This window comes from Neopsephotus bourkii, unplaced genomic scaffold (genome assembly GCF_033783945.1).
Source record: "Neopsephotus bourkii isolate Nb327-2 ecotype Australia unplaced genomic scaffold, CSIRO-AGI_Nbou_v1 NB_1037, whole genome shotgun sequence".
NCBI classification, from domain to species: Eukaryota; Metazoa; Chordata; class Aves; order Psittaciformes; family Psittacidae; genus Neopsephotus; species Neopsephotus bourkii.
In genome coordinates, this window is record NW_026901526.1 from 3,099,148 (window position 1) to 3,113,480 (window position 14,333).

General features: G+C 42.1%; 1 protein-coding gene across 2 annotated transcripts in view; it reads right to left on the minus strand.

Annotated features, from left to right (window-relative positions):
* Positions 1–13,339, minus strand: part of SMARCAD1 (SWI/SNF-related, matrix-associated actin-dependent regulator of chromatin, subfamily a, containing DEAD/H box 1) — a 97,400-nt gene extending 84,061 nt beyond the window's left edge. The window contains exons 1-4 of one of the 2 annotated variants that reach the window (XM_061360956.1): positions 13,233–13,339; positions 12,124–12,356; positions 3,085–3,259; positions 775–940 (exon numbers count right to left, since the gene is read on the minus strand). In XM_061360956.1, the coding sequence (XP_061216940.1) occupies positions 775–940; positions 3,085–3,259; positions 12,124–12,307 (525 nt within the window). In that variant the 5' untranslated portion in view covers positions 12,308–12,356; positions 13,233–13,339. Of the gene's footprint in view, positions 1–774; positions 941–3,084; positions 3,260–12,123; positions 12,467–13,232 lie in introns of those variants that run through there. The other variant, XM_061360955.1, reaches the window with a different exon arrangement.
* Between the last annotated feature and the right edge of the window lie 994 nt (positions 13,340–14,333).

A 14,333-nucleotide genomic window follows, 5' to 3' on the forward strand; every position in this document is an offset into this window, starting at 1 on the left:
AAAACCAGACAATCAAAATCCATTCTATGTTACTATTGCAAAACCAGACAATCCAAAAAACTAATTTCTTAACTCATGTCTGTGTACCTATGTCTGTGACTTATGTCATATTGGTTGATTTCCTGACAATACACGCACAAAACTTATAACATGCTTCCAAGTTTATCTCTGCTTCCTTGCAGTCTTAGATTCTTTCTCTGTCCAAGTGTAAACTCAAAATAGGTAACTTTTACGAATTATTTGGATGTTGAGACTTTCAGAATGCTTTTTGCAAGCGAGAAAACTGCAACAGAAGCAAATGGCCTAAAAGTTACGGATACGAAGAAAACACAAAAAATGAAGTTATGATGAATCCTGACTCACAAGTATCTGTCCGCATTTGTAAATGGCATCTCACTATTCTGCTATAATAAAAAAATTTCCTTTTCAAAAGGCTCATGATTTTTCCTTAATCACCTTCACCAGTTGTGTAGCGTTTGTCAGGACAGACTGTTCCAGATCCTTCAAGAAGGAACACGAGACTTGCCTAATATTTCTCTGTCTTCTTTCAAAAATGTTGTGGATATGTAACTACGGACCAAAATTTGCACAGCCTCTATGTACTACAAAGTTCTGCTGATACAGGAGCTATCTTACACTCTGCTGAGAATAAATGCCATCAGCACTACATACAACTGAGTAGCAAGCACAAGGCTGTTCCCTGTAATAAAACCAGATGCTTAAGAAACCTGCCTACAGAATAGTAATGAAAACAAAGCAAAATAACATTATTACGTCTCGTAATCCTTGGTCGCTTTTTCCAGGAAAAAAGTCCTTCAGTGTTTGCAGCTTTGCAGCTCTGATGTCTTCCTCTACACCCTTCTTCACAGCTGAGAGCGGATCCCCAGCGTAAGCCAACTGGGACAGTTCACCTTCAGAGTCTTCATCAGACTGTTCAGAGCTATGATGTATGGGGAAGGAGAAAGAATTAAAATTTATTTTTGCTTATGGATGCTTTACCCTACCAGAACATTACCATAAACCAAAACCAATGGGATCTCTCAAAATGTCTTTAGATGCATTCAGTAACACTGAATCAACTTGTACTCAAAGTAGTATCTCCAATTGAGGGCAAAATAAATCATATATGATAATGTACAGTCTTTTGTTCACAGTAAACACATTTCAACATTGCAACTGCCCTATCATTTCCTATGGGGGATCAACACCTAGATACTTGTCAACAAAGCCAGAGTTGTACACATCAGAAATCTTGCTCTCTGTATAATCATAATCACATTCTTACTAAGCAAGAAGGAACACTCATTTAACTGTTAAATGAGTACGACCCCAATTCACAAAAACTTTTGTGACAGTTCTGCTTTTTTCCAACAGTCCAGACAGTGACTCTGGTAGTAAACCTTGCAGCACGCTTCCTTTAGGAAAGTTGTGCTTTTTGCTCTAAACTTTCTGCTCTCTGAAGAAATACATATCCCTGATTCAGGACAAGTAGCGGCTTGAATACACTGCAAAAAGATAAAAATTCACAAAACTCCCAAATATTAGGTAACACATGCACCAAAATGCTCAGTGCAAGGACACTTGATTGACCAATTCTGTGCAAAGCCAGGCTAAATTCAGCTCAAGCCAGAGCTCATAAGCCTGGCCAGATCCAAGCTAACTCCTGCCATGCTCTCAAATTATTAGCTTTATTAGCTCAACTGAATACCACTTGTGAGACAGCTTAGTGGGTTCAGCACACATTCATTAGCACCCAAGCCAACACACCATGCCAAAGTGTTGGGCACTAGGCTGCCTGGGGAATGACACCAGTGGCTACACAGGAATAATGATAAGTACAAGAGGATGTAACTTATGTTCATCTCTCCCACTAGGAGCCACTTTGCTGTCTGTCTCTCACCCTTGGTAATCAAAATACAGTTTAGAAATAGCAAGATGTGGCTCTGCAAGTTGGATCCTGCAGAGACTATTAGTGTCACTACCACATGGTAAAAAACACTTGTGCTTCCAAATCAGGTTGATTCCAGAAGCAGTGTAACTATGTTCACACAGCACTGCACAGAAGCCAATTCGGTGCATGCAACCGTCTTGCCATCTCTGTATCTTTGCAGAACCAATAACTTAAGCCATATACAGAAACAGGCGTTCACTCTGCTAACTATTTTTGCTTTTTCTCACAAAGTATCTCCCATATGTTGAAACTCTGGGGAAGGTGCATTAAAAAAAACAAACAAAACATGAATTTCTGCTATAGCAACTCCATGCTCTGAGGGCTGAAAATCTGGCAAGAGACTATGCCTGTTTAGGCTACTATTTCCCTAAAAGCTTTCCACAGGTGAGTTCAGCTAGACTATCAAAATGCAGATTAAGCCATCTTGTTTTGCATAGCACAAGAACATTTAGGGGGCACAGGCAATTAGCACATATCAGTCACACAGACATGTAACTAGCAAGCAACAAATAGCAGGCATTTCTTTAAACCATTCCAGCTGGTTGCGAAAAATGTCTCTCCTGCACTCTCAATGCTGCCTTTTTAGCATCCCCACAAGTGACTCTAGCACACTATTCTCTGCCCTTCTAGCTAATTCAAATATATAAATTTCCAAATCATAAAAAAAAACCAGTTTTCACTAAGCATAGCAAACACATCAAGCAATCGACACTTAACTTTAGCTCTTATACTTCACACTGAAGCTCTACTTCCTTTCTTGTTCATTATGGTTTCAGAAAAAAATGAAACAAGCTAAAAGCAACTCCAATATGGTTTAAAACTAATAAAGCAAGCATTTTATGGTTAAGCTTTCTAATGTCATTAAGAGGATTTCAGAGGGGCAAATGCACAGCCATACAATTAACATCACACATATCATTCAGTATTAGAGAACTCCTCCTTTTCAAGTGTCTTTGAGAAAATGGCTGAAGAGCTGGATTCTTCTTCTCTGGAATTCCAGTTAAGTTTAGTTAGGGTAGGTAAATCACCAACCAGTAAACTAGAACCCAGCCTCTGATTTTCAATTCAGTATTTCAATTTAGAACATTGTATCAGGTTGCACAAACATTACAGAAAACTGAATTAATGCATACATTACAACTGCATCTCCCCTTGGAGCTCTGTTTTCTTGTGCAGTGCTGAAGCTTCTTGTTAGTTCACCTTCGCTGTCTGAAGACAACTCTGTATACTGTACCCCTCTTTGGTGCTTGAAATCGGGCTTTTTCTTTGGCCTCTTGTCTTCAGGAGTTTCAGGGACGGCCGAGTGCACTGTGGAAGCCATTTCAAAAGGAGAAAAGATTGGAGACAATGACATATAACTCACGACTTTAAATATTTATCTGTACTTACAGCATTAGATAGCTATGATTTCTTCCTTATACACAGCAACCATTTAAACAGAACTCACATCCTCATACATGGAAAATTCCTGTAAGCTGTATTCCTTTAAGTATTAACTTGCCTGGCAAAAGATCCTCAGCCCTCTTACATCAAATAAATAATTTTTATACTGCAAAGTTTACTAGATCATGTATTTTATGTTAACAACTACTCATAAATACATTTCTACTTTTGGAAAAATTAATAATCAGCAAAATCCTCTGAAATGCTTCCAGGCTGATCAGAACACAGACAAACATACTGGTGATCTGATGGCTGACTCATGGTCTCCTTGTCTTGATAGTTTTTTGAAAGTGAACGTCAGCATTATACTGCAGAAAACTAGGAAGCTACCCTGAGGCACCTGACAGGTTAAGTTGCAACTCCTATAGCGATATAATCTATTTAGCCAGTCTTTTCCACATGATGCTCTAGATGATTCTTAACAAGGAAACAGCATATGGAAGGATGCTTCGTGTTATACACCAAGCATCAGCATATACAGGATCTGCATGTAATCAAGCTATGCCCCTGTGAAGACACCTCATGAATCATACTACCTTCAATGACACTAGCAAAATTGACCTACTATGTGTGCATTTGCATGTATTACCTTTTCCATTTTGAACATGCCTGTAAGACAAACAAAAGCATAAGCAGTCTATTCATATAATTCCTGAATTAGTTATGAATAACGAATCGTTAAGTCCCCTAACATCAGCTACACCTGAAACCAACTCCATGCATGTACCTAGATGAAGAAAACATGACCGCACAGGTCTTGAACCTGAAGCACAGAGAGAATTGGAATACAGTAAACAAAATCAAAAAGCCTACGATTTATTAGTCTTTGCCCTCTTTCAGTAGAGTACCAAATGCAGCTAAGGCACAGTATGCTCTAACTACATACATGGTGTATTTCAAGGTGTATTCAACTAAAACACTTGATGCTCCCATATAAGCCTGGGCAAGCCTATGGAGGCTAGAACTGTCCTGAAACAATCTTCAGAAAACTGTAAGGAAAAAAATACAATTTAGTTGATAAATGTGGACTTGAACACACAGCTTCTAAACCTGCATTAAAGAGAACTAAACACTGTGACGCTACTTTCACCCCTTAAGTGTGCTATTTCATGTCAGTAGTTGAAGAAAAGCATTCAAGGTGTTTTGCAAAAGGTGTGAGCCAAGAACTGTACTTAGCCTGACCCAGTCCAACAGCCCCATACAGTCAAGATTTCATTCCTTTCTACCACTTTACCATTTTTACAGCCAGTGCTGGAAAGAAAGAACAGTTGGCAAGCTGAGCAATTCTGTTTAAGACCAGACAAATTACGGACCCCAGAGGCATACGACTGAAGAGAAGAACAACACATGGAGCAGAGAATGTGACAGCTGCAGAAAGCACTTTCCACATGAAAGTAATCTTGCAGAAAATAAATTTAAAATAACCCACTGTGACAGCATTTGATGGAAGCAAAGATAACTCCTAAAAGTACAAGCAATCTGCTGACATGGGAAACTACCAGTAATCCTGGCTTTGAAAGAGAAAGGTACCCAACAAACTAAAAAACATGGCGCACTAGTGAAATTGAAGAACCCCAAAATGGAGCTTACCACTGGTTACAGGGATGGGAGCGACCATAAATCAAGCTGCTTTAACACCCATGAGGAAATGTAACCAGGCATTAAGTCCATTAATGTCTCCATTCCAGTTTGGAAATGGAGAAATCAAGAAGAGTACATAATTATTGTCATCTCAGCTTTTAATTCATGAAAGACCATCACAGTCTGTCAGAGTTATTTACAACAAGAATTGTCTTGTTTCAGCATCCTATTTCACCAGAGAAACCCATGTTTTAATTTCTATCTAAAAACCTCTATTATCTGGCATTTCCTTATTTCTTACTGACCAGGTTTAGTAACGGGTTTGACTTTCTTTAGTGCCAAAGAAGAATCTGATTCTCTGGGGACCACCAAGTTGTATCTCCTATCTGCTGCTGCTGCCACCCTGCCTGCAGCCACTTGCCTACTCCAGAACCAGGGCACACAAATGATGGCCGCCTCTTGCTCCCCGTCTGGCTGCATGCACACACACACAATCAGGAACCTTCCGATCGCTGGCTTTAGACACCCAGTACCCCCAGGATGGAGTCTCAGTCTCCTCATTAGCTGTCAGCCCACGGGGCCTGCACCACACTCCGGTTGTCAGCATAACCCCCCTTGCACAGGTTCACAGACACATGCCATGGATTTCTCCACCCTCTACCTTACGGCTGGCACTCGGCCCCTCATCTTGGGCTGGCCCATGCAAAAGCAAGCAACTGAGACCCTCTGGTCCCTCGCTGGCTTCCCAGGCTACTGCACCCGCTAGCTGTTATACCTCTGGTATCCCCACTGCCTGCACAGGGACACACAGCAGAGTGGTACCACAGATAACACAGGCCTCCATGTCCCATGCTGGCTGTCACATGATTTTCCACTCACTGTGGTACTCCAGCTGTTGGCACTCCAGGCATATGGGCCCAGGTGACCCTTGGTCCTTATGCAGAGGTCCCCTTATCCACAGAAAAGATTCCCCTTACCCAGGAAAGTAGCTAGAATATGATTTTAATAAGGATGAACATTGAACAGCACATGGCCAGATGAGTATACTGCCTTATTCACATGCAGCTAACCCCCGTTATCCCATTACCTTTCTATTTTCCCCACTTGCTCCTCTTCAAAATACTCTGATCCTTCCACTTTCCCACCTTCAGCTCCTCCCATTAAGCATCCCATAGTAAGCTTTGTATGAACCCACACAGCTCTTACTATGCATCTTGCATACCTCGAAAGGTAGTAACTCCCCCTCAGTCTCAACAGTGCTCCCAAAAGTCTTGCTGTTACTGCACAACAGTCGGAAGCATCCTTATCCAAATCTTAAGGTTGTGGGCTCTCCTGTGACAAGCTTGGAAGAAGCCAGGGCAAGGGCCATTCCTTCACCTGGGCTATTCAGGCTCCCCCCACCCCACCACGCCCCTGTGCAAAGACTGATCCCACCTATGTGGCTGGTATTGAATAAACAGGAGCTCTCCATTGTTGATAGTGTATAATTTGCACTGCAAGAAGATGGATGTTAACACAGAACAAGAGGGAAAAGAATTAGAGAAAGAATAGCTATGGTTATTAACAGCCTCAGTGAAGAATGACAGTACTATACCCCGATTTTGATGCATAAAAATAGACCACTCACTTCCCACACCAAAGAGATTTGCATCATGAGTAAGAGACCAAACCAACTACACAGGGAAGGCTTAGGAAAGTCCGCTATGAAACTCCCAGGAGAGTTTTAATGGTGTACCTGTCAGTGTTAAGTCCTCATGTAAAAGGACTTCTCATACCCATAATGCAAATATAGCATCACGGGCATCCTCTCCGTTCTAGCACATAAATCCTTTCTTAAAGCTCATGTGCCCATAATCAAAGCACCAGTGGTACTTTCTCAGCTGCTAAGTCTGGAACTGTAATTTCAGCTGGAAATAAAACTAATTGCTTTTGCCTTTGTCCACCAAGGCAGCAAGTTGTTGATACAGGCTGCTATAAAGCATAATGCCAGTTTTCAAAGTTGGTTTGCCAGCAGAGACCAGACACAGAAGAGGCTAGAATATACTAACCTAATAACCAAATACAGAAATGAGCTACATGGTGTCTAATTCCTTCATCTGGGATAGAAGGCCTCAATTTTAATTGTTAAAATAAAAACCTAAACCTTTTCTAATGTTTGAAAACATGACAGAGGATTATTGTAATGATTTTTAGCAGAGTCTCACTTTGAGAAGTAATCTTGTCATCTTGAAAAGCCCATACACATGTAAACTTCGAAAGGCCTAAAAATTTCTGCTTATGAAGCAGTAACACATTGTCCCAAGCCAGGCCTCCCTGTAACCAAGACCAGTATGAGTTCAGTAGGAAGTTCCTCAGCAGTACCTTCTTATGCATGTCTGGAAGGAGAGGTGGTGTCCTTGACAGAGTTGCTTTGCTTTACCTGAAAACTGTTCAATACAGGAGAAGAGCAAGAGAAACCTTGGGAAACATATCAAAGGTTTTTATTACATTTAAACATAAAGATGCATGGAAATCTATTTCGGTAACTCCTGTCTAGCAAAGAAAAATAAAACAGAAAAATTCTGAAGATTATAAAGTTGGGCTAGCCAAGAAAGGGTTATCACAACAGGACAAAACTGCAAGATGCATAAAAAGCTGCAAATGGAAATATCAAAACACATCTATAAGAAACAGGAGAAGTTCACATCTCAGCTGAATTTATAAAATTGATCAATCCAGTTTTGATGATCTTTGCCTTCTAGGCTAAATAATATTTCAAATATATTCCTTCTGCAAGCAGCACGACGTGGAAATGATACATACTTATGACAGCTTAGCTAAGAAGCTTGTTGGATTTGTTGGGGTTTTTTTATTTGACTGGTTGGTTTTAGTTGTTTAAAGATTTTTTTAAGGCAACAAAACCCCCAAACACAAACAAGGAAAGTTTACAAAAACAACTCAGTCTTTAAACTAATTTTATTCTTTACAATCTAATCCTTAGGAGGGATTTAGATTTAAAGATTATTTAAGTGTTTCACTTGGTGACTTCTCATTTGTTGTTATATAATTATCCAGTCTTCATGACAACTCCTAATTCCTAACACCTATGAAATGCTGAGTTGCCTGGAAAAAGCATTCGCTCTCATTCCACTTATTCCACTGAACAGACCCCCTATGAATGGGGAAGGAAAGGGAGAAGAACAGAAATCCCATATGTAATATGGAGTCCTCGTATTCAAAGTGAATTATACCCTTGTAGAGCAGTAGCAGACTAAACAGTTATTTCCACAGCATGTAATTATTGAAGGCACAATTTCCTGATTATAGGCAACTACAAAGGACTATTAAGGAATGCCCGCAATCATAAAACTAGTGTTCGACTCTACTAAGGAAACACAAAAGTAAAAGGTTGGTTTTGGTTTTATCATATAAGAAGACTCCATGAGAATAACTAGAGCACACTGCCTTTGATTATATGGAGTGTTAAATTATCGATAAAGGTACTCAAATGCAACCAGTTTGATAATGTTAGAGCAAATAATTTGCTTTGTTTAGTCATTAAATGTGAGCTTCAACTACTCTTGAAAAACCTTCACCTTGAATTTTATTATTTCCTTTTTAAAATCAGGCTCACTACAGTCTTTTGGGAAGCATATACATAGAGCAGAGCCGTAATACACTGACCCATATGCTCTATAATTCTAAATATAGCCTCCTACACAAACCATACCTCATATTCTGAGAAAGCCAGCCTCTTCTCTCCCAGGTAAAAACAAAACTTGGGTAATACTTAGAGGCTTACCACACTTACTAACATTGCACAACAAACACTGTCAAATGAAAAGTAATTTCCCCCTAGTTTTGGAAAGCACTATCAAATGCATGCTGCTCAAGTCTACAAGAAAATTAATATTCCATTTTCAAAAGGAATTTTTTAATTTGCCAAAATAATTCTAAATCTAGTGTTACTCTAAGGTGCCTCTTAAAGAGACCATTTTAAAATGATGATTACTTCAACATACTCTCCCATGAAACCTCAGAAAAGTTCACAAGGTAATGCAGCCATTGCGTTTTTCCAAATACGCTTTAAGTAGAACAATACTGTACAAACTGTGGCATAAGCAAAAGAAAGGACTTCCTCAGTTCATTAAGAAAATTACACCAGGCAATAATAAAAGCAGCAGTCCCAGTGCAAGTGAATGACGTGACACTGTCAACATCTTAACCTGGAAATGTAGTCATTCGGGTTATATATTTGAATAGTACAGAGAAGCTATCAACACAATCAGCCATCAGTAATGGGATTATACACAGTCATTTAATTTCATCTACAGTTTAAATTACAAATGTCAGAGCTTTGTAAAGCATATTTTTTGAATACAAATCTTATTTTGAAATTAATGATCAAAATTATTCCAATTTGTATAGTACTAATACAGTTCTGATCCATTTCTACAGTTGGAATAGTCTCAGTACACCAAGCTATTTACATAATTATAAGAATCTAATTGCAAATTAAGACAACCTGTTTTCTAACAGACTAATACAAGCCAAATGTATTATTCAGTAAACAATACTATTATTTTTATTTATTTTTTTTTTACAGAAAATTACAGCACAACACTTCAACAGACTTCCTAACTGTTTACAAAGGTATCTTCCAGACATAACTTTGTAATTGCCCCCATAGTTGGTTTCTACCCCTCAGAGTTAACTGTTCAGAATCACCACCTGCAACTTGGCTCCAAACTCACTGCAAGCCTGTGTAATTTTGAACATGCAAGTGTATAAGGATGATCAATTCTTACTCATTATACAACAAACTGCTTATTAAAACGTAAGGTAAACATGTTCAATACAAAACAAGAAACATTACATACATTTACACCCAGGGTGCAGAACAATTTACCAATATTGTTTGTTCTGGGAAAACAAAACAAAAAAATTTAGCTAAAAAGATAAAGGTGCTTTATGACACAGAACAGACATCACCTGGCTGTTTTTTCCAACATGACTGAAAATAACAGTATATTTTTGTTGACGCGTATTTCAGGATACTTGACAGACACCTAAAGAAATCCCTAGGAAATGACACTGAACCATTTGCATTCCTGAAGGAAAAAAAATCTCATTTTGAAATTCTTTCTATGCATACAATATGACTCCATGATACCAAATGAAATAGGACCAAAAAACAAAAAAATCAGCTATTTTATGTAATTTTTTGTTTCTATGAGTATAAAAAGTATCAAGTATTTCTACAGTAAATAAAGAACTGAGTTATGTATTTAGCAGCAAAGCAGGGAGTGCCATAAACTGGAGATCTCTGTACATTTTCCACTATAATTCAAGAAGAAAAAAAATCCAGTCTGTTTTGTTTGAACCAAAGCAAGAAAACTTGTCTTCCTGTTGCAAATTTGGAAACAAGGACAGGCATCTCCTAATCAAACCTAGTCTCCTCCTTTACATCTAAATGCCTCATATCCTGCAGACAAAATCTGAATGGTTTAACTTTGCTTAACTTGTAGAAAGTGTTATCTGGCTTTTTAAATGGTTAATTCCTTTCAGTGGGTTACATAATGACATATAAGTAAGTGGAAAAAGAAGTCACCAAACCACTCCATCATCTTTAAACGTTCAATAACTGTGGACGACAAAGCGTTATGCAAAGTACTAGTAACTACATCTCAATTTAAAATGTTAATTAGCACCCCAGTCCTACATCAGGATCTGTGTCCATGGATTCCTATTTAAGTCAGCTACCTGCTGTAATTTTGCCTGCACATCTACTGCACTCTGTTTAACTGGTAGCTAACTTGATCTTCCATTAGTTTTCCTCACAATTAGGCTTCCACAGCAGCTCCTCTTTTAGGCTGCCCTTTATCTTTGCTTTTATTGCCTACCTAAACTCATAGTCATGCCTCCAAATTGGGTATGTCACCCTTTCTCTTCCTCAGTCCTACCCACACACTTCCCCTGACAAAGACAAGTCCACAAAAGCAGATTAGAGGAAAAGGTGCAATATTAAAAAAATAAATCACAAGGCTAAATAAGCCATAAAACCAACAGCACCATCCATTACTTCACATCTATGTCCACAGTTCAAGAAGGGTATCCACATCTGGTCGCTTCTACACCACACAAGACAGGTGACTTACCACTAACAGCGAGATGACACATGTTCCAAAGCGCACTTCCTCAGAGTACCAGTTTTTCATGCAGTCTATTACAAAGCACACACATGCAAAAGCCACAACTAACAGCTGCTCACGTTAATACCAACTGATACTATTGCTCCATTACTAAATGGACAGTCAAAGCATGTCTGACCTCCCCAGTAACACTGGTATGTTGACATCTACATCAGAAGTCACACAGAACATCCAAAATATATAAAATAATCAGCAACAAACAATTTTTGTTCTTCCATTCTTACTCCTTCAGTAACAGGAAAGCTACTGGTGAATGTGATTATACAGTTGACAGCCATTACAGTTTATTAGTAATAACTGATGGATCCAAACAGAAACAACACACCTCTAGTGTATCAGCCAAGCAAACCAATAAATTACTACATAAGCAAGTTTTTCACTTTCCATTGTTCCATGAAAATGACAAGCTACTTCCAGAAAAAACACAGCTACAAAACTACTAATGCAATCAGCTCGTGAGAATCACCAGCAGCTTTCGCAGCTCCTTAAAAAACCAGGCCCAACCAAAAAGAACCTGTTTTCTTTCCAGTTCTATCTCTGATATTCCACACTGCATTAACCTAGAACTCTAGTGAAAAAGGTATGCCTATGTAGTGTTGTATTTATCAGACAACTAAAAGAGTTTTTTTTGTACTTGGAAAACCCTTAGTGTAAAATAAATATCAATAAATTAATAAAAAGGAAAGTATTACATAATTGAAACATTTAAACTGTAGCTGGTTTGTTCAACTGAAAAAAAAAATCATTTCAGCTTTGTTATCAGAATGTTTCTGACCTGACTGTAAATGCAGAGGTTCAATTACAGCAAACACTGTTACAAATAAGGATGTCTTGTGGAAACTGCTGTGACATACGTATGCACAAAAAACACATACTATTCACAAAATAAATTACATTTATTTCTAGTAATGATGTACTTACACTGCTCTTACACACCATGCTAAACACCTGACTCACCAGATTTCCCTGTCACAGCTGGAGCATCCCACTCGCTGTCATCTGTAACTTCACTCTTATCGCCTCCAGCAGCACCGTTCACTGCAGCAGAGTCACCTGCTGACACCTTGGCTGCCAAAGGACACTGATCGGTGGCTTTTCTCTTCCGCTCAAAGCGAAAGCGGTCCAAATTGTATAAACTCATTTTCACCTCTCAGGCCCGTTTGCAGGAGGCAATACGGGCTGGGCAGTTTCTGTAGGAAAAGCCAGGAAGAGGCGGTCAGGCTCATCAGATGCAGCTCGAGAAGACGCCGGCCAAGTGTCAGGCAACCGCGACAGCAGCTGGAGACACCGCCGGCCAAGCGTTCTCGAACTCGTGCCCGCATTCCCAAGGCAACGGCACCCACCCATGCCACCACCCACCTGGAAGGTGCCTGCCAACCGCTGCTCACCCCTGCCCGCTGCTGCCCACTCCTGTCCAAGATGCCTGTCCGTGCCCACCGATGCCTATTCCCAAACTGCTGCCCTTTACCCCTTCTCGAAAATGCTCACCCTTGCCCGCCACCCTCCTCCTGCCCGCTGCTGCCAACCGCCGCTCACCCCTGCCCGCCGCTGCCCACTCCTGTCCAAGATGCCTGTCCGTGCCCACCGATGCCTATTCCCAACTTGCTGCCCTTTACCCCTTCTCGAGGATGCTCACCCTTGCCCGCCACCCTCCTCCTGCCCGCTGCTGCCACCCCCCCCGAGCCACCCCCTCCTCCTGCCCGCTGCTGCCAACCGCCGCTCACCCCTGCCCGCCGCTGCCCACTCCTGTCCAAGATGCCTGTCCGTGCCCACCGATGCCTATTCCCAACTTGCTGCCCTTTACCCCTTCTCGAGGATGCTCACCCTTGCCCGCCACCCTCCTCCTGCCCGCTGCTGCCCACCGCCGCCCGCTGATGCTCACCCTTGCCCGCCACCCTCCTCCTGCCCGCAGCTGCCCACCGCCGCTCGCCCTTGCACGCCATACTCCTCTTGCCCCCTACTGCTCACCGCTGCTCGCGCCTGTCGACCGATGCCCACAGCGGTTCCCCCCCCCCCCCCCCGGCAGCCTGAACCTTCTGGACCCTGACGACAGAACCCGCACGCACCTGTCGCCCACCGGACCCGACACCGTGAGGCTGCGGGTGGGCAAGAAGAGGCGCGGCGGCCACGCCGGCCGAACGACGCCGGCTCCCGAGGCACCAGATTGCCGGTAAAGAAGCTACGCAAGCGCCACAGCTCACTACACTCGCACCATCCGATACCAGCGGCAACTGCCCGGTTCCTTTTCACGCGACGCGGACCGGCGCTCGATTAGAGCGTCAGCGCCTCACAGCCAATCACCTCGCCTGGACTGCGCGCGGGAGCGCCTGCGCTTTCGCGCCTTTTCGTTCGGGAACGGTGCGAGTTGCCTGCGGGCGGTTGCAGCGTCACCGGGGGCCCCGCCCCGCGGGGGTTGGCTTCCACCGGCGCCTGGCTGGCCGGGCGGATGCAGAGCTTCTGGGCCCTGGTAGGGCATTAATGCCGGCTTGTCACATAGTGGTGTTGCTTTAGCACCCCCGCCCACCCAGGGTGAAAGGTGTGGGGCGGGTCTGCGGAAAGATCACTTCAGGAAAGTTTTGGAGCCATAAAACAGAGGATTTGGCGCAGCTTTTAGGCTGGGTGCCTCAGCGTGTGCCCAGGATTGTGTGCGTTTGGCAGGGTAGATGGAAGTACACTGTGCCTGACTGGCTTTTAGCTGATGCTACATGGTGTCTGTGCAAAGACAGCGTGGTCTGGCAGGCAAAGGCCCATGGAGTGAGCTGGCATTGTGCCGAGAACACTGCCAGGGCTGAAACTGGCAGTGTTCAAGGCCAGACTGGATGGGTCTTTGAGCAGCCTGGTCTACTGTGAGGTGGCCTGCCCATAGTGGGAGGCTGGAACTAGGTGATCTTAAGGGCCCTTCCAACCCAAACCATTCTGTGAAATGGTGTCCTTAGGTACTGCAAATGGCAGAGAGGTACTGAAACTACCTTTACATGGCTGTCCTTAAGGTACCAGCCACCTGTGAAATAAAAGTGTTTCAAGGCCTGGCTGAAATGAAGAAATATTCTACTGGGGAGCCAGGTGCAACAGCTATTAAAAGCATCCTGAAGAGGTGGTGCTAGCTAACCGGAAAATGCCACTTCCTCATCTGTCACATCAGCTCTGTAGCATGAGGCCTATGGGGC